At 37.1% G+C, this 27,882-nt stretch overlaps 1 protein-coding gene across 2 annotated transcripts in view; it reads right to left on the bottom strand.

The window, feature by feature from the left end:
• Positions 1-16,051, bottom strand: part of CDADC1 (cytidine and dCMP deaminase domain containing 1) — a 41,563-nt gene extending 25,512 nt beyond the window's left edge. The window contains exons 1-4 of one of the 2 annotated variants that reach the window (XM_061170842.1): positions 15,836-16,051; positions 15,002-15,099; positions 8,313-8,387; positions 4,697-4,874 (exon numbers count right to left, since the gene is read on the bottom strand). In XM_061170842.1, coding sequence (XP_061026825.1) covers positions 4,697-4,874; positions 8,313-8,387; positions 15,002-15,099; positions 15,836-15,917 — 433 coding nt within the window. In that variant the 5' untranslated portion in view covers positions 15,918-16,051. The remainder of the gene's footprint in view (positions 1-4,696; positions 4,875-8,312; positions 8,388-15,001; positions 15,100-15,835) is intronic. The other variant, XM_061170843.1, reaches the window with a different exon arrangement.
• Between the last annotated feature and the right edge of the window lie 11,831 nt (positions 16,052-27,882).

The raw sequence follows: 27,882 nt of genomic DNA, 5'->3' as shown, positions 1-27,882 counted from the left end.
CCTCTGGGAAGCTCTTCTAAGAAAATATTTGAAATAAAGACAAAAGAAAATTCATGCATGCATATGTTTAGTGCAGCATTGTTTAAAACAGTAAAAACGTAGAAAAAATCTAAATGGCCAAAATAGAGGAATGGTTGAACACATTACAGTCTCCCTCATAATAAAATATGCAGTTATCCAAAACGTCCACAAAGAATTTGTAATGTGAGGGCAGCAGGGAAGCGGGGGGAGAGGAAGCAATATTAATTGTTTTTAAGTCCACAAAATTGAAGACAAAACAACAAACTAGAAGGAACATTTTTCAATCAATGTAACAGAGAAAAGGTTAGTAATCCTTGATATACAGAGATTTTAATTCACTAAAAGCACATGTGAATTGACAACAACAATAAAGCCTCCAAGAGAGACAAAATATATGAACAATTTACAAAAGAAAACAAAACTGTATAACAAATATGAAAAAAGTTTTTAATTTGTGTTTGAGAATGAACAATGAGATGCCTTATACAGAACTAAGCACATAAGTGTTCATCAATTAGTTACTATTTTACAACAAAGAAACCCCTTTGCTAGTGTCTGATGTAACTTCCGCTAGGAGAGGCATTTACGTTTTTGATGATTGTGCCCAGAAGTGAACAGGCAGATGGCCCACACGTTTTCTGCATTCAAAGAAATTGATGAACTAAAAAATTCGAGTTAAACAAACACACATTCCTATCTACTCCCTGCTACTACTGACCGTTACTGTGCCTTGGGCTGTAAAGTAATTTTGAAGGCCTCAAAGCTATCAGAATGTTTCCTCTGGCTGTTTCTTTTTCCCTCTGTTGAAGTTCTCATAATTCATTTCCTAACCAGCAGTAATGATCAATCTTTCATCTAAGCATTCTGGTTGCTTCTAGTAATCTTGATTCAAGAAGAGGGGATGACCAATGTTTAAACGTATTTTCATGTACTAGTAGCAGAAGCTACAGCAAAGGTTCTCAAATTTTTTGGTCTCAGACTCTGTTACACTCTTAAAAATCAATGAGGACCCCAAAGGGTTTTTTTTATGTGGACTATATCTACTGATATTTACTGCATTAGAAAATTTAAACAAAATTTTAAAATATTAATTAATTCATTAAAAAATAGCAATAAGAACCTATCATAAATTAATATAAATAACATAGTTCAATAAAAAATAACTATTTTCCAAAACAACAACAAAAACTAGTTGAGAACGGCATTCAAGTTTATACAAATCTCTTTATTATCCAGCTGAATAGAAGATAGTTGGGTTCTCATATCTGCTTCTGCTTTCAACCTCTTGCCTTAGCTTTTCATTGAAGTATATAAAAAGTGTCCGGCCTCACATGATATGCAGTTTAAAAAGGAGTATTTTAACAGCCATTTCAAATAATTATGAATATTCTTTCACACTACATAAAATTTTGAGATGGGATAGTTTCTTAGAGGTGAGTTACAGTGTGGAATCTGAAATCACACAACAAACTTTTTGTACTGTTATGTTAAAGTCCACTGGTCTATCTTACACTTAGAATGGCTCTTTCACTCACACATGATTTTCTAGCATCATGCACTGGTCATTTGGAAAACAAGAGTTTACTGATTTCACAATACTTAAAAAAACCCAAAAAACTCATTCATTAATATAACCACCAATCTCATCAGAAGAGTCTTTAAGCAGTGGGAAGCTGTAAGCTTATGATGATGGTAGACAGGAGTTTTTCAAAATTCTAATTTTCACTTGAAGGCTCAAATTTTATCAGTGGCAATAAATGCTGTCATTTGTTTTCTTGGAAGTGACGGTTTCACTTCATTCATTTTTGAGAAAATGTCTGCCAAATAGCCAAGTCTAAGTAACTATGGTTTGTTAGTTCATGGTGTTCCATGAAAAAAATTGGATAATTCAGTTTGTGACTCAAACAATTGCATAAGCGGTTTTCCTTAAGGCAAACTTCATACTTAGGTTTATAGCAAAAGTGCTTTATGTCCACCTCCTATTTTCTCATACAGAATCTTAAAAAGATGCGTACTAAGGGTTGGGTTTAATAAAATTGATTTTTTTTTTTTTTTTTTTTTTTTTTTACTGTTTCATCAATGACATTCTTACATGAAACCCCACACCCTCCACCTTTTTTTTTTTTTTAACTCCAAATAGGTGGCTATGTAAGAGTACAATGACTACTATTGCCTTGATTCATACAACTGCAACAGTAGTTTTACTCAACATTTTTTTAGTACTATTAGCATAAATGCAGTGTTATTATGAAAATAGTTTTGACCTTGTGGACCGTGAGGAGGTCACAGACCACACTTTGAGAACCACTATGCTTTAGAAATGTTTGCTTTGTAACTGAGGTAACAGTAATTATAACTGAAATAAGTTAGCTAGAGCATGGGGTTAAACCATGCCCCTTTCCAAGATAAGTAAATAACATATAAGCCTAATCAAACATAGCAATTTTATTTATATATGGCTCTAATACCAGCATAAAAGCATTTCCATTGCATGTCCTTCCTGATTTTCCACATTGCATTATCTCTCTTGCCAGGTTTAAGTGTCTGAACTCAAAGACACAAGCAATGGTGAATTACTCGTACTCCAACATTTTTCTAATTCTTGGCTCTGAGGCTATTAAGAGTGCTTTGAGTGTAGTCAACTCAGCGCAAAACACGACTTTTATTCATTCTTCTCTCTTGACTCTAGAAGAGATGAGTCGACAAATGTCTGGTTCTTTCACATTCTTTCCTTTCTAGATCAATGCCGCCACCTGAACCCTATTTTACACCTTATCTAATGCAACAGTCTACTGATCAAGCTCTCAACCTCTTTATCTTTCCATGTTCTAATTCAATAACAACAACAAATAATAATCTTAATCATGTTACATCCTGCTCAAAACTCTTCAATGGGAAAAGGAAAAAAAAATGCCACCACCACTATCACACTTACCTTCTCTATTCATAATTGCAGGGGAAAGACTACAGAATCTAATAACTTATCATAGATGCCTACCTACCAGCTTGAAATACTCGATGCAGGCCAGGAGGTTCTAGCCACATGACCATTTCTTCTGGAAGTGCTTCCACTTGTAGCTTAAGGGAACTGCCCTGATCACCGATCTGATCCTTACTCTTAAGACTTTGATATAAACAAAAACCGCTCTTCCTCAAAGCAAGTTTAGCAACTCTGTTCTATAAGATAAAGCCCAAAGGCCAGACAGTTTTTCAAAGTTCTCCATTAAGGCCCCAACCTATCATTATAATCCTTCTGCCACTATTCTCTTCAAGAATAATTTTCCACTCCGAACACTGACCCCCAGAACCCTGCTTCTCACAACTTGATGACCCCGCATGCATTGTCCTCCTGACCAGGAATGTGTTCCTCCTCCTCTACATCTGACCCATGAAGGTCCAGCTTAAGCCCCAGCTATTTATAACATGCCAGCCTGCAGGGATCACTGTCTCTCCTCTGAGCTCATATATCATTTACAGCTGTTATTACTCATTTGGTATTACATGATGTGTTACATTAAATTGGTTTTTGCCCCCAAATAACAGCTTGAGGGAAAGGATTAGGAACTACATTAGCCTTTTTTTTCCCCAGAAGCTCTCTGAACCCTGTCCTTCTGGGTTTTAAGGAAGCTTCATTACATAGGCATGATTGATTAGGTCACTGGCCATTGGTGTTTGAACTCAAACTCTAGCCCGCCTCTCCTCCCCAGAGGTCTGGCGGGGGTGAGGCTGCAAGTTCCAACCCTCTAGTCACCTGGCTGATTCCCCTGGCAACCAGGCCCCATCCATAGGGAATTCCCAAAAGTTACCTCATTAACATAAACTCAGTAATGGTGGAAAGGGACTTGTTATGAATAACAAAAGACACCTTTCTCATTCTTTAACACTCAGGAAATTCAAAAGATTTTAGTTGCTCTGTGTCCAGAATGGAATGAAGACTAAGTATATAATTCATATTATAAATCACAATTATCACAGTGCCTATGTAAAAGATATACTGTTTTTTAAATAGGAAAGTGGTCTGAATACTTACCTGGGTGCAAAATAGAATCTAAGCACAAAGAGGATTAGTGAGTAGCCCAGAGTGGCAGAGATAAATAGCTATATGTTAATACTTTGTTCTCCTCCTTCCAAAGGGTAGAGTAGTCATTGGGAGGCAGCTGCCCAGCCAGAAACTACAGTTCCCACAATGGATGTGAACAAAAATGATGTCTGTGACTTCCAGGCCAGGGTTTTTAAGAAGCAGGTATGCCTTCTCTACTCTGTCTCTAGATGCAGAGGAGGCCAGAAGGATGACAGTAGCAACAAGACAGAAGATGCCTAGGCCCACGGATCAACCACATGGAGAATAGCTGTCTGCTGTTCAGCAACACTTGCATTGGACTATTACATGGGTGATAAGTGTCTAGTGTATTAAGCCACTGAAATGTTGATGCTTATTTGTTATAGCAGCTAGTATTAAATCTACCAATACACTGAGGGTCATCTAACTAGTTAGTGACAGAGCTGAGACCAGAATCCACGTTTTCCAACTCTTCTTCTTACAGTACATCAAACTGTCTTCAGATATATATTTATATTTCTAAATTATCTCTGTGGTATTTAGGCAATTTGTTCCCACTTGATTTGTTCTCAGATAAATGCTATTAATCTCCAACAAAGCCTTATCTGCACTTACCATTTACAATCATTTTCAAACAAGCAGAACATGGTTTTCTGGAAAAATAAAGATCACAGTTTTTCAACTTTGACCCATGTTTTATCAGAGCGATTTTCCCAGCATGTAAATCTTCACTTGAACAGTGGAGACCAACAATTTTCATGTTTTTCACCACCACAAGACCAGTTCTCTTCACCTACATTAAGATACAAAATAATAATTTATTTTATAATTTATGTGATTAGTTATAATATCTAATGATCGTATCATGGATTATACTTGATTTATTAATAAAATGAAAGTTTTGTTTAGTTCTTCATCTGAACACAGTTTGAACAAAAGCACATTTCTCATTAGGTCCAAAAATTTTTCTGAAAGTGTAATGTTGACTTTCTACCAGAAATTTTCTAAATCTAGGCTTTATTAACCAAACAATTATGCATTTAATTATAAATTTACCCTAGTAAAAAATGAATACATTTTAACCTAGTAAAGGGCAATAATGAAGTCGATTTGACTTGTTTCTTAATCTAGTCTAAGACTACTTAGTATTAAGCTTCTAGATAATAAGGAAAAACTTGGAAAACCCTGTGATTTTACACATGGATAAGTGAAGCCCAGAGTTTACATGATTTTCTGAAAGACCCATAGATGGTAAAAGGCAGAACTAAATCAGAGGTCATATTAAGTTTTCAAAAAAATTTTTTTTATTGAAGTATAGTTGATTTGCAATGTTGTGTTAATTACTGCTGTAAAGCAAAGTGGTTCAGCTATACATATATATACATTCTTTTTTTTTTAATATTCTTTTCCATTATGGTTTATGATAGGATACTGAATATAGTTCTCTGTGATATACAGGGACCTTGTTGTTTATCCATCCTATATACAATAGCTTACGTCTACTAAATTTTAAAATATTTTAAATACTGACTAAATTAAAATATTTTAAATACTGACTAAAATAAAGATAATTCTCAACTTCTTTCTAAAAATTGACTCTAACAATTTTTAGGACTATGGCAGTCTAGACTAATGTGGTAGGACCCACCTCCTACAAATATATAGATTATTTATAATTTTAAAAATGTTTTAAAATGCATAGTCAAGCTCAGAAGAAAGGAAGACATAACCCTCAGGTGTTAGAAAGGAAGAGAGAACTCAAAGCAAAAGCAGTAAACTGCAGCTATCTCAGCAGCGTCCCACCCACAGTAAGGGACTGGGCTGACTTTGCTTTAAGCCCCAGAGGCTGAGCACTGGCTGGAGTTCTAAAGAGTGGTTACTTTAAACCTAAAGTGTCCTAACTTACACAGATACTCATCAAATAAGCTGCTGTAACAATATTAATATCAGATAAAATAGACTAAGGTTAAAAATCAGTTCTACATAAGCCGCAAAACAGTCTATACTGTTTTCACAGCAAAAGATCCTGAAGTAAGGAATGTAAACCTAATCCTTGGGTTCATAAGGGATTTTACAATATGAGGGGGACTTGGGCTGAGAACAGAGTGTCCATTATTCCCTACTCCCTTTCAAAGGGATTTTACTCTACAGTTATTCCCAATAGGACACATCTGAAATCACTTTAAAGATCAGACCAAAGCTGTATTTACTAAAATAGTCAAGTTTCGGTTTCAATTATGAGTATAAATTTTTGAAACTATGGAGAATGATACTTTGTGAAATGTGAAGGAACAGAGAAGATTTCATAGAATTCCCTTTCAGAGGTAATCAACCATCTCCTAAACATTCTGGACATTTAAAAGGAATATAAAAATCTTTCCCTTACAAAATATATGTCCAAAAACATAGATTAAATATGAAAGACCTGTCTATACTGGCTTTTAAAATAAGCCTTAAATTTACCTTGACTCCTTTCCCCTCCTTATCCCAAAATTTCTTAAGAGCTTTATGTTCCTCAAACATAAAGTATATGTTAGTATCTACTTCTAGATACTTCCAGCAAGCTTTTAAAAAAATTATCACTGATGAGGCCTTATCAAAAGATCTCAGTAGACTAGAGCTCATTTTATTTAAATGAACCAATTGTGACCAATGGAAATGGCTGCAATTAAATGATTTTAGCTTTAGATTTTCTAAGTAGTTATGCAGACAGAAATAAAACCAGAAACCCTGACCACAAAAGACTTTAAAAAAAATTATTCCTAAACAATAGGAAACATACTCATCAATTTATTTTTTTATTGGAACAATCTTTTAGGCCAAGTTTATCACTTTTTTGTCTAGAGTCCTTTTCACTTCAGAAAATATATATATATTTTTTTCCATTTTGTTTCTAGTTAAGGCCAAAATATCAAGTTTGAGACCAAGATTTTTCCATCCCAAACTGAAAACAAAACAAAACCAATAAAAGCCTAAGTTGCATTCCATTTCGATACTTCCACTTACTCCAACTCCCAGAAGACTGAATCTTTGCAGTGAATCACTGTTCTGAATTCTGATTTTGCTTCACTTCACTAACATCTTGGCAAGTGTCTATGTAATCCTAGTCACAGAGTTTTACATTAAAACATAGGCAAAAGAGGACAGTCTGGTTTGTAAATGAACTAGTACATTTACTTAAATGGCAATTCACAACTCTTTTCCCTTTTGCCTTTCTTATAATTAAAAACACCTAACTATTCTAAAATAAATTATTTCTATATTCTTGTTGGGCATTTTAGAGACTCACTCTCAGAAATAATCAGGAAATCTCCAGGAATGTACATCAGAATCATCAAGGTAACTTTTTTCAAAATATACATGTCTCCACTTCACACCCAATGAATCAGAATCTCTCTGGAAAACTCAAAAGACTAAAATAGCAAGGAAATACTATGCAATATTAAAAAGAACAAGGTTCATCTTGCCAGGTTTGGGCTTTGATTTTACCCTACTTACAAGCTAGTAAGTTAGCCTGTTACTGTTTCATGGATGCTAGCAGAAGACATGAAACTCCTGGGTCAGAAACAAAGGACTTTATGGTTCACAGCACAGCAAGCCGTGTGAGCATCATGTTTGTGAAGGTGCCCTTGCCCACAAGTCCCACAAGGGGTCATGCGGATGGGTCCATATGGATTCCTGGACATGAAGCGGGTTGTGTTACAGGAGAGGAACACTGAGCTCGGGAATCCGTTGTGTTTTATTGCAAATAGTGAGCAAACCTGCTCTATGTCCCAGAGGGAGACATTATCTCAACCCTCAGGGTTGCTTGTGGCAAACACAACTCTTGAGAAATGGCCTAGGTAAAGAACAGTTAGGGCCTTGCATTCTTGGCAAGACCGGCAGGATGTGTTGGGAGTTTGAAAGAACATGAAGAGTGTTTCTCAACACATCTATATAAACTAATATGGGAAGGTGAGGAGAGTTAAATTTGAAAAATTTTAAGAAAGAGCAAGATGTAGGAACATATTACAGAATACATAATTCCATCTGTTCTCCCTCACCACCCCCAACCTTTGGAGAGACATGTATAGTCTTGTAAATGTATAATTTTTAGAAGAGGATACAAAAACTCTCTTGGAAGTGGGAATGGGGAACTTGAGTATAAAAGAGACTTTTATTCTACTTTATACCATTCCTTTTGCTTTGTTATTATGAGCCTATGTCTTTTTTTTAAATCATAAAAATTCACCTGTTTTTTGTCAGTAGATACTCTGTCCATCTCTTCATTATCTCCTAAGGGTCCATGCTTTCCTTCCTCCCTTTCCTAATTAAACGCAGATTAAGGGGGGAAAAAAAGATTAGTACATAAGATGTGATTAATTCAATATTTCCTATTTAAAGACTGGTTTCTTTGGCTGTGGCCATTTATTTTTTTCCTCGATGAAACTCTGTATTGACTTCCTGCTTTGTTCAGGTTCAAGTTCAGACTACTCAACCTAGAAAATAAGGCTTTTATAATCTGGCCCCTAAATACTTTTCCAAAATACAGAAGAACTGAAAATAAAATTCTGTAGTTTAAGGTTTCAGAGTTGGGGCAGTTTTGAGCAATGGAAAAGTCCTAGTGTGGCCATGGCTAAGAAGGACTAAAGGGGAATAGAGGTAAATTACCTGGCATTGGGAAGGTGAAGAACTATGTAGCAAGGATATGAACTATGGATTGTGGTAGGCAGAATAATGGTCCCCCAAAGACCTCCCGGTCCCAATCCCTGGAGCCTGTGGCTATGTTATATTACATGGCAAGGTTGCATACGGAATTAAAGTTGCTAATCATCTTGAGATGGGGAGGTTGTCCTGGATTATTTGGGCAATGTAATCACATTACCAATGTAATCACAAGGGTCCTATAAGTGAAAGAGGGAGGCAGGAGAGTCAGTGCTAGAGGGATGCAACATGAAAAAGCCTCATCCCGCCATTGCTGGCATTGAAAGTGGAAGAAGAGGTTCACAAGCTAAGCAATGTGGGCAGCTTCTAGAAGTTGGAAAAGGCAAGGAAACAGATTCTCCCTCAGAGTCTATAGAAGGAATGCAGCCCTGGCAACATTTTGATTTTAGTCTAGTGAGACCCATTTTGGACTTCTGACCTACAGAACTGTAAGAATATACATTTGTGTTGTTTTAAGCCATGAACTTTGTTGACACTAATATAGGAATGTCCATAAGTCTCCTCTAAAAGTAAAACTTCAAGTAGAAAGTTTTGAACCAGGGGATAAATTCATTCATCCATCCATCCATCCATGCAACCAGTTTTTGAACACAAATTTTCTTAGCAGATTTATTTTTCATTTATTAATTCAACAAATATTTATTGAACCCTTTCTATGTGCCAGCCATAAACCCAGTCAGTTGCTCAGGATGCAGCTCTTATAGAGCCTATGATTTACGAACACAGGAAAGTGATTATGAGGTAAGTAGATGACAGAATGAAATAGCAGAATCCTGTGAGCCCCAAAGTAGGTGGGATATGCAATAAATCGAAGAAAGTTTGAAAGTGGGAATGACAAACTCGGTGTATGTTGACCTCTTAGTTTTCTGAAACAAGGGCTGGATGCTAGAAAAGGAGTAACCTCTAAGAAATTTACAAGAAAAGCCATGTCCTGGGAATGAGGTTTCTGTTCAAGCAGAACAGGAAGTGGAGGAAGTAATTATGTTGGTAATGTAATTATGGGGGTGTGGCTGGTAGTAGTGGTGATGCTGATTATATGTATGATAATAATAATAATACCTAACATTTACTGAGTGTTGGCCCTAAATTATCAGGCCCTAAATTACCTCATGTAATCTTTACAACTTTACAAAAGTAGCTATGATTATTCCCATTTTGCAGATGAAGAAATTGTGGATAGATATTAAATATCTCAACCATGGTTACATAACTAATAAATGGGTAAGCAAGGATCTGAGCCCTAAATCCATTGTCTTCACTGTTATCCTATATTACTTCTGTTCTGGAAAAGTATGTGAGGTCTTTTAACATAAAGATAAGGTACAACACCAGAGGACACAATGGGAAGAGCTGGGAGAGAAAGACAAATATGTGATGTGCAGAGAAATATGAGGGAACAATGCAGTTATTCTAATTCTTACTAAAGTAACATTCAGGCAATTTAGGTAAGTCTTACTTAACTGAAATTTAAAACTATAAACCAGTAGGAGAGAGAACTATTTTTAAATGACAGCCATGTTCAACAGTACTCGATTTCTATTTCAAAACTTTTAAGTACTTATGGTTTTTTTCCTCAGAAGTCTCATAAATAGTTTCTCTCCTACTCATTTATCTAGTTTTAGACTGGATTATTAAAAATTCTTACTCTTTATACTCAATATATAACTTGCTGAACAATCCTCAAGGCACACTCATACACTGTAAATATTTGACAACATAGAAAACTCAGATAGTAGTTATATTCTGAAGTGGTTGTAGTTAATAATTCCATAAGGCTGGTAAAAATGACAGACAATTTAAATGTCCAATAATAAGGGAATAAACATGTTACATTGCTACAATGGACTGTTATGCAATCATTAAGAGGACAATAAAATGATAATAAAAACCATAAAATTCCTAGAAGAAAACAGGTGGTAAGCTCCTTGACATAGATTTTGGCAATTTTTTGAATCTGACACCAAGAGCAAAAGCAACAAAAGCAAAAATAAACAACTGGGAATACAACAAACTAAAAAGCTTCTGCACAGCAAAAGAAGCCATCAAGAAAACGAAAAGGCAACCTACTGAATGGGAGAAAATATTTGCAAATCACATACCTGACAAAAGGCTAATATCCCAAATATATAAAGAACTCATACAACTCAATAGCAAAAAACCAACAAATCCAATTAAAAAACGGGCAGAAGATCTGAATAGACATTTTTCCAAAGAAGATATACAGATGGCCAACAGGTACACAAAAAGATACTCTACATCATTAATCATCAGGGAAATGCAAATCAGAACCACAATGAGATACCACCTCACACCTGTCAGAATGGCTATTATCAAAAAGACTAGAAGTAACAAGTGTTGGGGTTAGGGTGTGCTGAAAAGGGAGCTGTCAGGCACTGCTGGTGAGAGTGTAAGTTGGTGCAGCCACTATGGAGAACAGTATGGAGGGTCCTCTAAAAATTAAAAATAGAACTACAATATGATCCAGCAATTTCACTTCTGGGTATTTATCCAAAGAAGATGAAAACACTGACTTGAAGAGACATATGCACTCCCAATGTTCACTGAAGCATCATTTACTTACAAAAGCCAAAATATGAAAACAACCTAAGTGTCCATCAACAGATGGATGGATAAAGAAATTGTGGCATATATATACATACACACACAGTGGAATATTATCTAGCCATAAAACAATGAAATCTTGCCATCTGGAACAACACAAAGGGATCTCAAGAGCATTATGCTAAGTGAAGTAAGTCAGACAGAGAAAGACAAATACCATATGATCTCTCTTATATGTGGGATCTAAAAACAAACAAACAAAAACCCCCAAGTTCACAGACACAGAGAACAGAATGGTGGTTGACAAAGATAAGGGTGGGGGTGGGAGAAATTGGTGAACTTTTAAAAAAAATTTAGTTTAAATAAACTGAATTTAAAAATAAAATAGGGGCTTCCCTGGTGGCGCAGTGGTTGAGAATCTGCCTGCCAATGCAAGGGACACGGGTTCGAGCCCTGGTCTGGCAAGACCCCACATGCCACGGAGCAACTAGGACCGTGAGCCACAACTACTGAGCCTGCGCGTCTGGAGCCTGTGCTCCGCAACAAGAGAGGCCGCGATAGTGAGAGGCCCGCGTACCGCGATGAAGAGTGGCTCCCGCTTGCCACAACTAGAGAAAGCCCTCGCACAGAAACAAAGACCCAATACAGCCAAAAATAAATAAATAATCCTTCCCTCTACTTTAAAAAATAAATAAATAAAATAAAATAAAAATAACAAACACATAAAGTACATAGTATATGCCAAGCACTAAGACCTTTACAAATATTAAGTCATTCATTTTTCAATAAAAGTTCTATGTAGTATGTACCAGTAACATTCCATTTACGGATGAGGAAGATGACACAGAAAAAGGTAAAGTAACTCACGCAAGGTTACACAACTAGTAAGAGATGGAGCCAGGATTTGAACCCAGGCAAGCTAACTGCGAAACCACTGGCTACTCCCAAAGCATTAGACTAAGTTGCCACTCCAGTGTTTATAATAGTATTACAGCATGAGGATTTTCCTATGTTAAGTGAAAAGGGCAGGATCCAGAATTAAATGATATCAAATGAGTAAAGGAAATAGAGAAAAAAGATTGAGAAACAACACAAAAATGTTAGTAGCCTCTAGGTGGTGGAATTATGAGGGATTTTTTTTTCTTCTGTCAATTTTATAAATAATAAACATGTATTACTTTTGTAACACATAAAAATATTTTAGTTTTAAAAAGACAAAGGTTTGTAAAGTGTCAAAAGCAATGTTTCCAATACAAGTACGTGTGAAATTGCATCTTAGAGTTTCTGTGACTTAATTTGTATAGCAGAAGCAGGATAAATAATTTAAGTGAAACAAATTTATTACTTTAGCTTAAAGAACATTTTTCTTCTCTTAATAGGAAAAAGATCTTAATCAACTTTATGAACATCATGTGCAATTAATAGTGGAATTATTTATTTAATTTAATGTGCCTCTCTGCTGAAAAAGAACAGGATGTATTCTTGGGGTGTGTGAGTGTGTGTGTGTGTGTCTGGTGTGTTAATGAATTAAAATGAGACCAAATCTTGATATTAAAAAAGGTTCTTCGGGCTTCCCTGGTGGCGCAGTGGTTGAGAGTCCGCCTGCCAATGCAGGGGACGCGGGCTCGAGCCCTGGTCTGGGAAGATCCCACATGCCGCGGAGCAACTGGGCCCGTGAGCCACAACTGCTGAGCCTGCGCGTCTGGAGCCTGCGCTCCGCAACGAGAGAGGCCGCGATAGTGAGAGACCCGCGCACCGCGATGAAGAGTGGCCCCCGCTTGCCGCAACTAGAGAAAGCCCTTGCACAGAAATGAAGACCCAACACAACTAAAAATAAATAAATAAATAAATAAATAAATAATTTTAAAAAAAAGTTCTTCAAAATTATTACCCAATTTGTAAAAAGCCCAGCCTTTAATTAATTTATTTTTAACTGAAATATACTTGACATATGACATTGCGCAATATTAAGGTGTATAATATATTAATTTGAGACATTTATATATTGTAATATGATTGCCATTGTAGCGATAATTAGCACCTCTAGGGACTTCGCTGGTGGTCCAGTGGGTAAGACTCCATGCTCTCAATGCAGGGGACCCAGGTTCAATCCCTGGTCAGGGAACTAGATCCCACATGCTGCAACTAAGAGTTCGCATGCCACAACCAGCAAGTCCGCATGCCACAACAAAGATCCCACGTGCCGCAACTAAGATCCGGCACAGCCAAAAAAAAAAATAATAATAAATAAAATAATAACAATAATAATAATTAGCACCTCTATCTCTTAGCATGTTTGATGATTATAATACAATATTGTTTTCTACATTCACTGCACTGTGCATTAGATCTCCAGGGCTTACTTAGTACTCATAAGTTTGTACCCTTAAACAACATCTGTCCCTGTCCCCCCCCACCCCAGCCCATGGTAACCACCATTTTACTCTCTCTGAGTTTGGCTTTTCTAGATTCTACATATAAGTGAGATCATACAGTAATTGTCTTTCTCTGTCTGACTTATCTCATTTAGCATAATGTGCTCAAGGTCCATTTACAGTGCTGCAAATGGCAGGATGTCCTTCCTTCCCGTGGTTGAATAACACTCCACTGCAAAGCCCAGCTTTTTAAATGCACCTTTAAAAGGCGTAAATCTCTAAACATTTGCTTCTAATCTGTCTCTTCAAGAGAAATTTCATCAGCAAAAACCAAAACAAACCAAAAACAAAAAACAAAAAACAAAAACAGAAAACCCAACAGCTTAGAAGTCTTCTACTTTCATAAAATAATACTAAGCTGTTAATAACTAGAAAGAATAAAGGACTTCAAAATCCATGAAGAAAATGAAGAACTTTCTCAAAGCCATTAATAATATGTGGAGCCAGGGTGGGGGTTAGGGGAGTGGTTGAAAAATAGGGAATAAAAATGCATAATATTTTAAATAATGTTTTATTATTTATAAAACATTTTACATAGGTATTGGGAGAAAACTACTCCAAGAGATATCATTTTATCATGAAAAGTGAATTCCCTATCTACACACAGACCTTACTCCCTTCACAAAAATTAACTCAAAATGCATCATAGACCTAAATGTAAAATACAAAACTATAACACTCCTAGAAGATAACCATAGGAGAAAACCTAGGTGATCTTGAGTATGGCGATGACTTTTTAATTACAACACCAAAGGCATGATGCATGAAAGAAATCAATGATAAGCTGGACTTCATTAAAATTAAAAACTTCTCTGCGAAGGACAATGTCAGGAGAATGAAAAGACAAGTCGCAGACTAGGAGAAAATATTCATAAAAGACACATCTGATAAAAGACTGTTCTCCAAAATATATACAGAACTCTTAAAACTCAACAGTAAGAAAACAAACAACCTGATTAAAAAATGGGCCAAAGACCTTAACAGACACCTGACCAAAGAAAATACAGATGGCAGTCTGAGAGGGTAACTACGTATTCTACTTTTAGACTGGAAAGAGAAACTATCACAGCTATGAACTGCAAGTATCACACTACACCATGAAGGTACTTTGCAAATTTGAAGGCTTGTTGTGTTTAAGTGTGACCGAAACTAGAGCAATAAAATCAAATTTTAGACCACCACTTGTCTAAGGGGAAAAACTGTCCAAGGAAACAAATACCTGAGACTTTTGTCTTTGACTTTTAACTGCTGGGAAGAGCTCCATCCAGAGACTAAGCAGAGTGAAAAGGTTGACTTTAGAAAGCCTTGGTATTTCACCTGCAAAAGAGAGGGCAAACATTTTAACATTTTACTAATGATGAAAATAAGAACTAAGCTCAGTGCCACTTGGGTGCTGCAGCCTTAGCTCAGCTGTTTTAGCAGGAGGCAGAGAAAAAGGATTCGTGTGCAAGAGAATCAAAGCACTTTCTTATCAGGAGACTGATTTCAACCTCCTTGCCGGCAACCTCTTCCAGCACTTTCCAAAGTTGGGCCCTCTTTCACCCAGCAGAAAAAAATAGTACAGCTGATACACGTAGCTATGGGAACAATCCAAAAAAAGTTATGAAAAGTCCTTGCATCTGAGATCATCGTGGAGCAACCTTTACTTTGGACTGTGACGAAGCGTTGCAACAAGGTCAGTGGTTAGAACCCAGAACTAAAAATGCGGTGACCTTAAAAGGAAAAGCAGTTGAAATACAGGAAAGCGTCGCGTGCGGTTAATTTTGAAATCGAATAAAAAACACAGTTTGGGGAATTTGCAGGCTCGTCGATCCCAGCTCCAGGTCCTGGGAGGAAAAGTAAAGGGGAGTAGTGAGCGCAACTTCAAAAGCCAGTGCAGCCGGGCCAAGGGATTCCGGTGACCAAGGTGGGGACGCGCCCAGGGCAGGGATGGGACACCCAGGAGCAGAAACGCAGGCGAAGACGGCCAGGCAGGGAACCCAGAGTGAAGCGGCGGGAGACGCACAGAGGAGAGTGAAAGACGAGTGGCGGGAGAAGGATTCGGGGCACTCACCGGTCATGCTGCCAGTCTGGGTGCTGACTGACCGTCCGGCCCCCTCGCTCTCCAGATTTTGCATCTGCCCTGCTTCTTTCATCGCCAGCCCAGCGGCCTCTGCTGCCCAGGAAACCTCTCGCTGTACTGCATGATCCTTTGCCCCAGCTCCCCCACTTCTCGCCTCCTCCCAGCAACTGTACAGCAACAGCCAACTCTGCGCGACCGAATGACGTAGGAGCCCGGCGGCCATTTCCCGGCGCCCTGTGTGACGTCACGGCTAGGCGTGGATGAGGCGACACAGGGCTGCTCCTCCGGCGCGACCGTGTGGGTAGGAAACACTACACAATAAATCATTTGACACTTGTATTTGACTGTGTTCGTAGGTTTTGCTGAAATCTGGTCGCTTGAGGATGTCTTGGCTCGAAGTCACAAGTTGCGCAGACTCTCAGAGGGTGATGAGGGCTTCGCATACATGAGAGTTTTGGTCAGAGAGCGGAGGAGAATTGAAATGGAAACCTGCCCAATCTGTCGTGGTCAAGGTCTTGGAGAATTTGGGAGACGAACGGGGTGGGAGCTGGGCGGTCCAGATTGTTGTTATCCTCTAAGATTGGCCAGTCCTGGGGAACTTAGTGCCAGGGACCACCACAGGAACGTTTTGCTTCTTATTAAACACATGAAGACATTAAGAGGTAGAACTGTAGTTGTGGGAAAATTGAAGATAGGAGGAAGTGGCCCCTGGAAAATCTGAGAAGTACCTGACATTGTGGATTTGTGACCAGTGCAATTTATTATTTTATAAGTGTCCTAGGCATGACTCAAAATGAAGCCCCTCCCTCCACCAGTGACTCAGAGCCTGTTTTCCATCACCAACTTACGCTATCACAACTTGAAATACTTAAAAACAGTGAGACACAAAAACTGCTCCGAGACTCTGAAAGCAAAAGCCAACATTATGAGAGTACATTATTTTGTAAAGGATTAAAGAGAATTTTCAGTGTTGATGGGTATGACTGTGGTTCATTAATTGTCACTGCTGTATAGTATTTCATTGTAGCTATATACCACAATTTATTTATCCATATTTGAGTCAAAAGACATTTGCACTATTTCCAGCTTTTTGCTATTGCAAGCAATGCTGCTTTAAACATTATTGTATATGTCTCCTTATGTTCATATGGAAGAGTTTCTTTAGGGACTACACTTAGGAGTAGAATTCTTGAGTTGTTGTTGTCAAGTTTCCCCGATAATGCTGAAAAGTTTTCCAGAGAGATTGGGCCAATTTACATAGCTGTATATCCCCACTAATTCTTGGTATTGTCAAACTTTTAATGTTTACCAATCTGGTTGGCATAAAGTGATATCTTGTGGTTGTGATTCCCCCTGATTTCTACTTAGATAGATTGGCTATACGTGTGTCCTCTCTATGAAATACCTGTTAACCATTTTTCTATTTGGTAGTTATTTCTTATTCATTTGTAAGCATTTTGTATACATCCCAGATATTCATTCTCAGTTGGGTATGTGTACGGTAAATATCTTCTCCCCATTTGTCACTTGCTTTTTCACTTAATGATGTTTTTCAGTGCATAGTTCTTTATTTTAATGTGCTAAATGTACAAATAATTTTCTTAAATGGGTTTTGTATCTTTGTATCTTTTTAAAAAGCATTTTCTACCCAAGGTTATAAAGTTTTTAAAATTTTTCTATGTCAGTTATACCTCCATTTTTAAAAAATAACTTTTATATTTCCTCTAAAAGCCATAAGTTTTTCCTTTTATATTTGTATCCTCATTCATCTAGAATTTATTTTTGTGTATGATGTGAGGTAGGGATCCAGTTTTTTTTCCACTTGGATAATCAGTTATCCCAGCACTATTTTCTCATTGATCTACAATGTCACCTCTGTCATGTATCAAATTTCCATATACACATGAGTCTCTTTCTGGGCTCTATATTGTATATCATTGGTTGATTACACCTCTGCCCCCTTACGCCCCCCCCCCCCACAAAAAACACTTTATTTTCTTCAGGAATATCTTGGTTATTCTCTCTTTTTTTAAAATGTTTTAAAAAATATTTATTTATTTATTTAGGCTGTGCCGGGTCTTAGTTGCGGCCTGCAGGATCTTCGTTACAGCATGTGAGATCTTTAGTTGTGGCATGCGGGCTTCTTAGTTGTGGCATGCGGGCTTCTTAGTTGCAGCATGCGGACTTCTTAGCTGTGGTGTGTGGACTCTTAGTTGCAGCATGCATGCAGGATCTAGTTCCCCAACCAGGGATTAAACCCGGGCCCCCTGCATTGGAAGTGTGGAGTCTTAACCACTGGACCACCAGGGAAGTCCCTCTTGGTTATTCTTGACCCTTTAATCTTCCATGTAAGTTTTAGAATCATAGTGTCACATTCCTCAAAAAGTTCCTCTGACATGTTGATTGGAAGTGCATTGAATTTATAGATCAGTTTGAGATATAGAGGCTTCCCATCCCTGAACATGGTGTATCTGTGTTAACTTTGTATTTTGGGTTTTTCAAAAGGTTTTAAAATTTTTCTCCACAAAGATTCTGCATATATTTTATGATTTAATCTTATTTTTTGTTGCTATTATAAATAACATCTTTTTAAAAATTGTATTTGTATGTATTTGTGCCTAATATATAGAAATGCAAGTGATTTTTATATATTAATCTTATATTAAGCAATCTTGCTAAACTTCTAGTAATTCTAATACTATTTTTAGTTTCTTTTGTTTTCTAGACTGAACCTATATTATCTATAAATAATGAAAATTTTATTTGTATCTTTCTAATCTTCAAACCTTTTATATCATTTGCTTGTCTTACTGCACTCTAGAATCGCTAGGGAAATGTTGAGTAGAGATAAAGGCAGAGGCATCTTTTCTTGTTCCTGATTTTAGAGGAAACTATTTTAATGTTAGATTTTAAAGTATGGTTTTTGCTGTAGGCTTTTGATAGCTGTCCTTTATCATATTATGCAAATTCACTTCTATTTCTTTTTTTTTTTAATCAGATGTTGAACTTTATTAAATGCTCACGGTAGATGCCTCTAATCAGCTTAAGAAAGGTCCTTTCTCTACTGTCTTGCTGAGAATTATTATCATGAATGGATGTTGAGTTTTATCAAATGCATTCTCTGCATCTAATAATATGATCCTATAGTTTTTCTCCCTTAATCAATTAATGTGGTGAATTATACTAAAAGATTGCTTAATGTTAAACCAGCCTTGTGTTCCTTTGGTAGACCCATCTTGGTCATTATGGGTTATTTTTTTATTCATTGCTGGATTAAATTTGCTAATATCCTATTAAGATTTTTGAATCTGTGTTCATGAGTGAGCTTAGTGTGTAATTTACCACGGTCTCTTTGGTTTTGATGTCTTGATTAGGGCAACCTCTTAAATGAGTTGGGTAGTGTTTCCTATTTTTCTTTTCTCAGGAAGAAGTTGTGTAAGACTGGAATTATTTGTTCCTTGAACGTTTATTAAAATTCTCTTGGAAAAGCCATTTGAGCCTAGTGTCTTCTAAATGGAAAAATATTTCACTACTAATTCAATTTCTTTATTGGTTAAAGGACTACTCAGACTGTCTATTTCTTCGTGGTCAGTTTTTGGTAAGTTATATTTTTCTCAAAATTTGTACATATTACTAAATTACCCACCAATCATGGATCCTTTGCCTGTTACTTCACCTCTTGTCAGTACAAAGGGCTCCCATATCTTCTCCCCAAATTTGCAGTTTTCAACATTTTACCACATTTACACTATCTTTTATAATTCTTTCTCTCTCTCTTACCTTTGCACACCACTCCCCCTCATTCTTTTTTATGAATCATTTGAGAGCAGGTTAAAGACAGTATACTCAATTCCACCCTGCCCCCAAATAAGGACTCTAACTCATGCTAATTCATCCATCCAAAACAAGAAATCACCATCGATTGGACACTACTGTTCAACCCACAGGCCCTTTCAAATTTCAAAAAGTGTTTCAACGTGTCATTTTCCTTTCTGGTTCAGCATCCCATCCAGAATCACTGAGTTTTGCATCTTGTTAGTTTCCTTCAACCTGGAACATTTTCCTCAGTTTTCCCTCTGTTTCACAACATTAACGGTTTTAAAGGGTACAAGCTTTTCATTCTGTAAGATTTCTGTCAACCAGGGTCATTCTGAGGTTTCCTCACAACCAGACTCAGGTGGGAATGCTGCAGAAGGTGCTGTGCTGTTTTCCGTGGATGACCTCAGGAAGCAACTCTGTGTTAACTCATCCCACCCCTGGTGATGCCAACCTCAATCATCTGGCAAGTTAGTGCCTGTCAGTTTTCTACACCATAAAGTCATTATTTTTCCCTTTGTAATTTATAAGTATTTTGTGGGGAGATACTCCCAAAACTATGCCAATACCCTATATATGTTAAACCCGCACGCACCAACTTTGACATCTATTGGTGATTCCCACATGAATTAACTACCATCATGACGGTTGTCCGATTGTGATTTTCTGTTTCCATCATTTCTTCTACATGTAGTAGTTGTCATTCTACTATAAGGAAGAGCTTTTCCCTCTTCCTCATTCATTCATTTATTCATGTATATCAGTATGGATTTGTGAATTCCTATTTCATTCAGTGGCTTGTAATCTGTTATTTATTTTAATTCTCAAATTGTCCCACATTTGGCTGATGAAATCCCCTACAAGTTGACTCCTTTATTCTTTTGATGTGACCCCATCATTCTTTGAGCATTTTCTTACATTCTGGTGCAACAAGATGCTCCAGGCTCATCATGTTCCTTCCCTGCCCCAGACCTGGAATCAACCATTCCCCCAAGTAGCCCTGGTTCCTCTTAGTGTTGTTGTTGTTGTTTTTTTTTATTGAAATATAGTTGATTTGCAATGTTGTGTTAGTTTCAGGTGTACAGTAAAGTGATTCAGTTATATATTCTTCTGTTTTTTTTTAACATTCTCTTCCATTATAGGTTTTTACAAGATATCGAGTATAGTTCCCTGTGCTAAACAGTAGGTCCTTGTTGGTTATCTATTTCATATATAGTAGTATGTATATGTTAATCTCAAACTCCTAATTTATCCCTCCCCCTCCTCTTTCCCCTGTGGTAACCAAAAGTTTGTTTTCTATGTCTGTGGGTCTGTTTCTGTTTTGTATATAAATTCATTTGTATTTTTTTTTTAGGTTCCACATATAAGCCATATCATATGATATTTGTTTTTCTCTGTCTGGCTTACTTCACTTAGTATGAAGTGAATCTCTAGGTCCATACATGTTGCAGCAAATGACATTATTTCATTCTTTTTTTATGGCTGAGTAATATTCCATTATATATATATGTATATATATACACACCACACCTTCTTTATTCATTCATCTGTTGATGGACATTTAGGTTGCTTCCATGTCTTGTAAACAGTGCTGCTGTGAACACTGGGGTGCAAATATCTTTTCAAATTATGGTTTTCTCCGGGTATATGCCCAGGAGTGGGATTGCAGGATCATGTGGTAGCTCTATTTTTAGTTTTTTAAGGAACATCCGTACTGCTCTCCATAGTGGCTGTACCAATTTACATTCCCACCAACAGTGTAGGAGAGTTCCTTTTTCTCCACACCCTCTCCAGCATTTATTATTTGTAGACTTTTTGATGATGGCCATTCTGACCGGTGATACCTAATTGTAGTTTTGATTTGCATTTCTCTAATAGTTAGTGATCTTGAACATCTTTTCATGTGCCGTTTGGCCATCTGTATGTCTTTTTTGGAGATGTCTGTTTAGATCTTCTGCCCATTTTTTGATCAGGTTGTTTGTTTTGTTTTGTTTTTTTGATATTGATCTGTATGAGCTGTTTATATATTTTGGAGATTAATCCCTTGTTGGTTGCATCGTTTCTAAATATTTTCTCCCATTCTGTAGGTTGTCTTTTTATTTTGTTTACGGTTTCCTTTGCTATGCAAAAGCTTTTAAGTTTAATTAGGCCCTATTGGTTTATTTTTGTTTTTATTTCCATTACTCTAGGAGATGGATCCAAAAAGATATTGCTGTGATTTATGTCAAAGAGTGTTCTGCCTATGTTTTCTTCTAGGAGTTTTTTTTTTTAATTAATTAATTTATTTGTTTTTATTTTTGGCTGTGTTGGGTCTTCATTACTGTGTGCAGGCTTTCTCTATTTGTGGCAAGCAGGGGCTACTCTTCATTGCAGTGTGCGGGCTTCTCATTGTCGTGGCTTCTCTTGTTGCAGAGCATAGGCTGTAGGTGCGTGGGCTTCAGTAGTTGTGGCACACGGGCTCAGTAGTTGTGGCTCGCAGGCTCTAGAGCGCAGGCTCAGTAGTTGTGGCGCACGGGCTTAGTTGCTCCGTGGCATGTGGGATCCTCCCGGGCCAGGGCTCGAACCCATGTTCCCTGCATTGGCAGGCAGATTCTTAACCACTGCACCACCAGGGAAGCCCCTCTTCTAGGAGTTTTATAGTATCTGGTTTTACAGTCAGGTCTTTAATGCATTTTGAGTTTGTTTTTGTGTATGGTATTAAAGAATGTTATAATTTCATTCTTTTACATGTAGCTGTCCAGTTTTCCCATTACCACTTACTGAAGAGACTGTCTTTTCTCCATTGTATATTCTTGTCCCATTTGTCGTAGATTCGTTGACCATAGGTGTGGGGGTTTATTTCTGGGCTTTCTATCCTGTACCATTGATATATATTCCTGTTTTTGTGCCAGTACCATACTGTTTTGATTACCATAGCTTTGTAATATAGTGTGAAGTCAGGGAGCCTGATTCCTCCAGCTCCATTTTTCTCCCTCAAGATTGCTGTGGCTATTCAGGGTCTTTTGTATTTCCATACAAATTTAAAAAATTTTTTGTTCTAGTTCTATGAAAAGTGCCATTGGTAATTTGATAAAGATTGCATTGAATCTGCAGATTGCCTTGGGTAGGATAGTCATTTTGACAATATTGATTCTTCCAATCCAAGAACATGGTATATCTTTCCGTTTGTGTCATCTTCAATTTCTTTCATCAGCATCTTGTAGTTTTTGGAGTACAGGTCTTTTGCCTCCTTAAATAGGTTTATTCCTAGGTATTTTGTTCTTTTTGATGCAATTGTACATGGGATTGTTTTGTTAATTTCTCTTTCTAATCTTTTGTTGCTAATGTATTGAAATGCAACAGATTTGTGTATTAATCTTGTATCATGCAACTTTATTGAATTCATTGTTGAGCTCTAGTAGTTTTCTGGTAATGTGTTTAGGTTTTCTATGTGTAGTATCATGTCATCTGCAAACTGTGACAGTTTTACTTCTTCTTTTCCAATCTGCATTCCTCTTATTTCTTTTTCTTCTCTGATTGCTGTGGCTAGGACTTCCAAAACTATGTTAAATAAAAGTGGCAAGAGTGGACATCCTTGTCTTGTTTCTGATTTTTGAGAGAATGCTTTCAGCTTTTCACCATTGAGTATGATGTTAGCTGTGGGTTTGTCATATATGGCCTTTATTGTGTTGAGGTAGGTTCCCTCTATGCCCACTTTCTGGAGAGTTTTTATCATAAATGGATATTGAACTTTATAAGAAGCTTTTTCTGCATCTATTAAGATGATCATATGATTTTTATTCTTCAATTTGTTAATGTGATATATCACACTGATTGATTTGCAGATATTGAAAAATCTTTGCATCTCTGGGATGAATGCCACTTGATCATGGTATACGATCCTTTCAATGTATCATTGGATTTGGTTCGGTAGTATTTTGTTGAGGGTTTTTGTGTCTATGTTCATCAGTGATATTGGCCTGTAATTTTCTTTTTTTGTTGTATCTTTGTCTGGTTTTGGTATAAGGGTGATGGTGGCCTTGTAGAGTGAGTTTAGAAGTGTTCCTTCCTCTGCAATTTTTTGAAATACTTTCAGAAGGATGGGTGTTAACTCTTCTCTAAATGTTTGATAGAATTCGCCTGTGAAGCCATCTGGCCCTGGACTTTTGTTTGTTGAAAGTTTTTCAATCACAGATTCAATTTTAGTACTTGTAATTGGTCTGTTCATAGTTTCTCTTTCTTCCTGGTTCAGTCTTGGGAGAGTGTACCTTTCTAAGAATTTGTCCATTTCTCTAGGTTATCCATTTTCTTGGCATATAGTTGCCTGTAGTAATCTCTTATGGTCCTTTGTATTTCTGTGGTGTTGGTTGTAACTTCTCCTTTTTCATTTCTAATTTTATTGATTTGGGCCCCCCTTCCTTTTTTTTCTTGATTAGTCTGGCTAAAGGTTTATGAATTTTGTTTATCTTATCGAAGAATCAGCTTTTAGTTTCTTTTTTCTTTTTAACATCTTTATTGGAGTATAATTGCTTTACAATGGTGTGTTAGTTCCTGCTTTATAACAAAGTGAATCAGTTATACATATACATATGTCCCCATATCTCTTCCCTCTTGCGTCTCCCTCCCTCCCACCCTCCCTATCCCACCCCTCCAGGTGGTCACAAAGCACCGAGCTGATATCCCTGTGCTATGTGGCTGCTTCCCACTAGCTATCTATTTTACGTTTGGTAGTGTATATATGTCCATGCCACTCTCTCACTTTGTCCCAGCTTACCCTTTCGCCTCCCCGTATCCTCAAGCCCATTCTCTAGTAGGTCTGTGTCTTTATTCCCGTCTTGCCTCTAGGTTCTTCATGACAATTTTTTTTAGACGCCATATATATGTGTTAGCATACGGTATTTATTCTTCTCTTTCTGACTTACTTCACTCTGCATGACAGTCTCTAGGTCCATCCACCTCACTACAGCTTTTAGTTTCATTGATCTTTGCTATTGTTTTCTTCATTTCTATTTCGTTTATTTCTGCTCTGATCTTTATGATTTCCTTCCTTCTATTAACTTTGGGTTTTGTTTGTTCTTCTTTATTTAGTTGCTTTAGGTTTAAGGTTAGGTTGTTTATTTGAGATTTTTCTTGTTTCCTGAGGTAAGTTTTTGTTGCTATAAACTTCCCTTGTGGAACTGCTTTTGCTGCATCCCATAGGTTTTGGATTGTCGTGTTTTCATTTTTATTTGTCTCTAGATATTTTTCTGTTTCCTCTTTGACTTCTCCAGCGATCCATTGGTTGTTTAGTAGCATATTGTTTAGCCTCCATGTGTTGGTGTTTTTTGCAGTTTTTTTCTGTAGTTGATTTTTTAAAAATATTTATTTATTTATTTGGTTGCACCAGGTCTTAGTTGCGGCTCACGGGCTTCTTAGTTGCAGCTCGCAGGCTCCTTAGTTGTGGCATGTGAACTCTTAGTTGCGGCATGCATGTGGGATCTAGTTCCCTGACCAGGGGTCAAACCCAGGCTCCCCCTGGAGTGTGGCGTTCTATCCACTGCACCACCCAGGAAGTCCCTTGTAGTTGATTTCTAATCTCATAATGTTGTATTTGGAAGAGATGCTTGATTTCAGTTTTCTTAAATTTACCAAGGCTTGCTTTGTGGCGCAGCATGTGATCTATCCTGGAGAATGTTCCATGTGCACTTGAAAAGAATGTGTATTCTGCTGCTTTTGGATGGAGTGCTCTATAAATATCAATTAAGTCCATCTAGTCTAATGTGTCATTTAAGGCCTGTGTTTCCTTATTGATTTTCTGTCTGGATAATATGTCCACTGATGTAAGTGGGGTGTTAAAGTCCCCCACTGTTATTGTGTTACTGTCAATTTCTCCTTTTATGTCTGTTAACATTTGCCTTATATATTGAGGTGCTCCTATGCTGGGTGCACATATATTTACAATTGCTGTATCTTCTTCTTGATTTGATCCCTTTATCATTATGCAGTGTCCTTCTTTGTCTCTTATAACAGTTTTTATTTTAAAGTCTATTTTGTCTGATGTGAGTATTGCTACTCCAGCTTTCTTTTGATTTCCATTTGCATGGAATACCTTTTCCCGTACCCTCACTTTCAGTTTCTATGGGTCTCTAGATCTGAAGCAGGTCTCTTGTAGAGAGCATATATACAGGTTTTGTTCTTGTTCTCCATTCATCCAGTCTTTGTGTTTTGGACATAGAGCATTTAATCTGTCTACATTTAAGGTAATTATCAATATGTATGTTCTTATTGCCATTTTGTTAATTGTTTTGGATTTGTTTTTGTAAGTCTTTTTTCTTCCTTTTCTCTTTGTCCTCACAAGAGAAGTTCTCTTCTCTTGTGATTTGATGTCTATCTTTAGTGTTGTGTTTAGATTCCTTTTTCTTTTTTGTATGTATATCTATTATAGCCTTTTGGTTTGTGGCTACCATGAGGTTTTGATATAGCAGTCTATATATACATGATTGTTTTAAGTTGCTGATCTCTCAATTTCAAATGCATTTCAGATATCCTGCATTTGTACTCTTCTTCTCTCAGGATTACTGGTTTATATATCACATTTGTGTGTGGATGATTTCCTACCTTTACTGTATGTTTGCCTTTACTGGTAGCTTTCCCATTTAATAGTTTTCTTTTTTAAAAATTTTATTACATCTTTATTGGAGTATAATTGCTTTACAGTGTTGTGTTAGTTTCTGCTGTGCAGCAAAGTGAATCAGCTATATGTATACATATATCCCCATATCCCCTCCGTCTTGAGCCTCCCTCCCACCTCTCTAGGTCATCACAAAGCATTGAGCTGATCTCCGTGTGCTATGCAGCAGCTTCCCACTAGCCATCCATTTTACATTTGGTAGTGTATGTATGTCAATGCTACTTTCTCACTTCGTCCCAATTTCCCCTTCCCCCGCTGTGACCTCAAGTCTGTTCTCTACGTCTGCATCTTTATTCCTGCCCTGCCACTAGGTTCACCAGTACCGTTTTTTTTAGTTTCCACATATGTGCGTTAGCATACAGTATTTGTTTTCTCTTTCTGACTTACTTCACTCTGTATGACAGACTCTAGGTCCATCCACCTCACTACAAATAACTCAATTTCGTTCCTTTTTATGGCTGAGTAATATTCCATTGTATATATGTGCCACATCTTCTTTATCCATTCATCTGTCGATGGACATTTAGGTTGCTTCCATGTCCTGGCTATTGTAAATAGAGCTGCAGTGAACATTGTGGTACATGTATCTTTTTGAATTATGGTTTTCTCAGGGTATATGCCCAGTAGTGGGATTGCTTGGTCATATGGTAGTTCTATTTTTAGTTTTTTAAGGAACGTCCATACTGTTCTCCATAGTGGCTGTATCAATTTACATTCCCACCAACAGTGCAAGAGGGTTCCCTTTTCTCTACACCCTCTCCAGCATTTATTGTTTCTAGATTTTTTGATGATGGCCATTCTGACTGGTGTGAGGTGATACCTCATTATGGTTTTGATTTGCATTTCTCTAAGGATTAGTGATGTTGAGCATCTTTTCATGTGTTTGTTGGCAATCTGTATGTCTACTTTGGAGAAGTGTCTATTTAGGTCTTCTCATAGTTTTCTTGTTTCTAGTTGCAGCCTTTTCCACCTAGAGAAGTTCCTTTAGCATTTGTTGTAAAGCTGGTTTGGTGGTGCTGAATTCTTTTAGCTTTAGCTTGTCTGTAAAGCTTTTGATTTCTCCATCAAATCTGAATGATAGTCTTACTTGGGTAGAGTATTCTTAGTTGTAGGTTTTCCCCTTTCATCACTTTAAATATATGATGCCATTCCCTTCTGACCTGCAGACTTTCTGCTGAAAAATCAGCTGGTAACCTTATGGGTTTCCCTTGTATGTTATTTGTTGCTTTTCCATTGTTGCCTTTAATGTTTTCTCTTTATCTTTAATTTTTATGAATTTGATTACTATGTGTCTCAGCGTATTGCTCCTTGAGTTTATCCTGCCTGGGACTCTCTGTGCTTCCTGGACTTGGGTGACTGTTTCCTTTCCCATAGTAGGGAATTTTTCATCTATTATCTCTTCCAACATTTTCTCAGGCTCTTTCTTTCTCTCTTCTGCTTCTGAGACCCTTATAATGTGAATGTTGGTGTGTTTGTCATTGTCCCAGAGGTCTCTTAGATTGTCCTCATTTCTTTTCATTCTTCTTTCTTTATTTTGTTCCATGGCTATGATTTCCACCACTCTGTCTTCCAG

Source organism: Eubalaena glacialis, chromosome 16 (genome assembly GCF_028564815.1).
Source record: "Eubalaena glacialis isolate mEubGla1 chromosome 16, mEubGla1.1.hap2.+ XY, whole genome shotgun sequence".
NCBI lineage: Eukaryota > Metazoa > Chordata > Mammalia > Artiodactyla > Balaenidae > Eubalaena > Eubalaena glacialis.
This window is presented reverse-complemented; position numbering and strand designations above follow the sequence as displayed.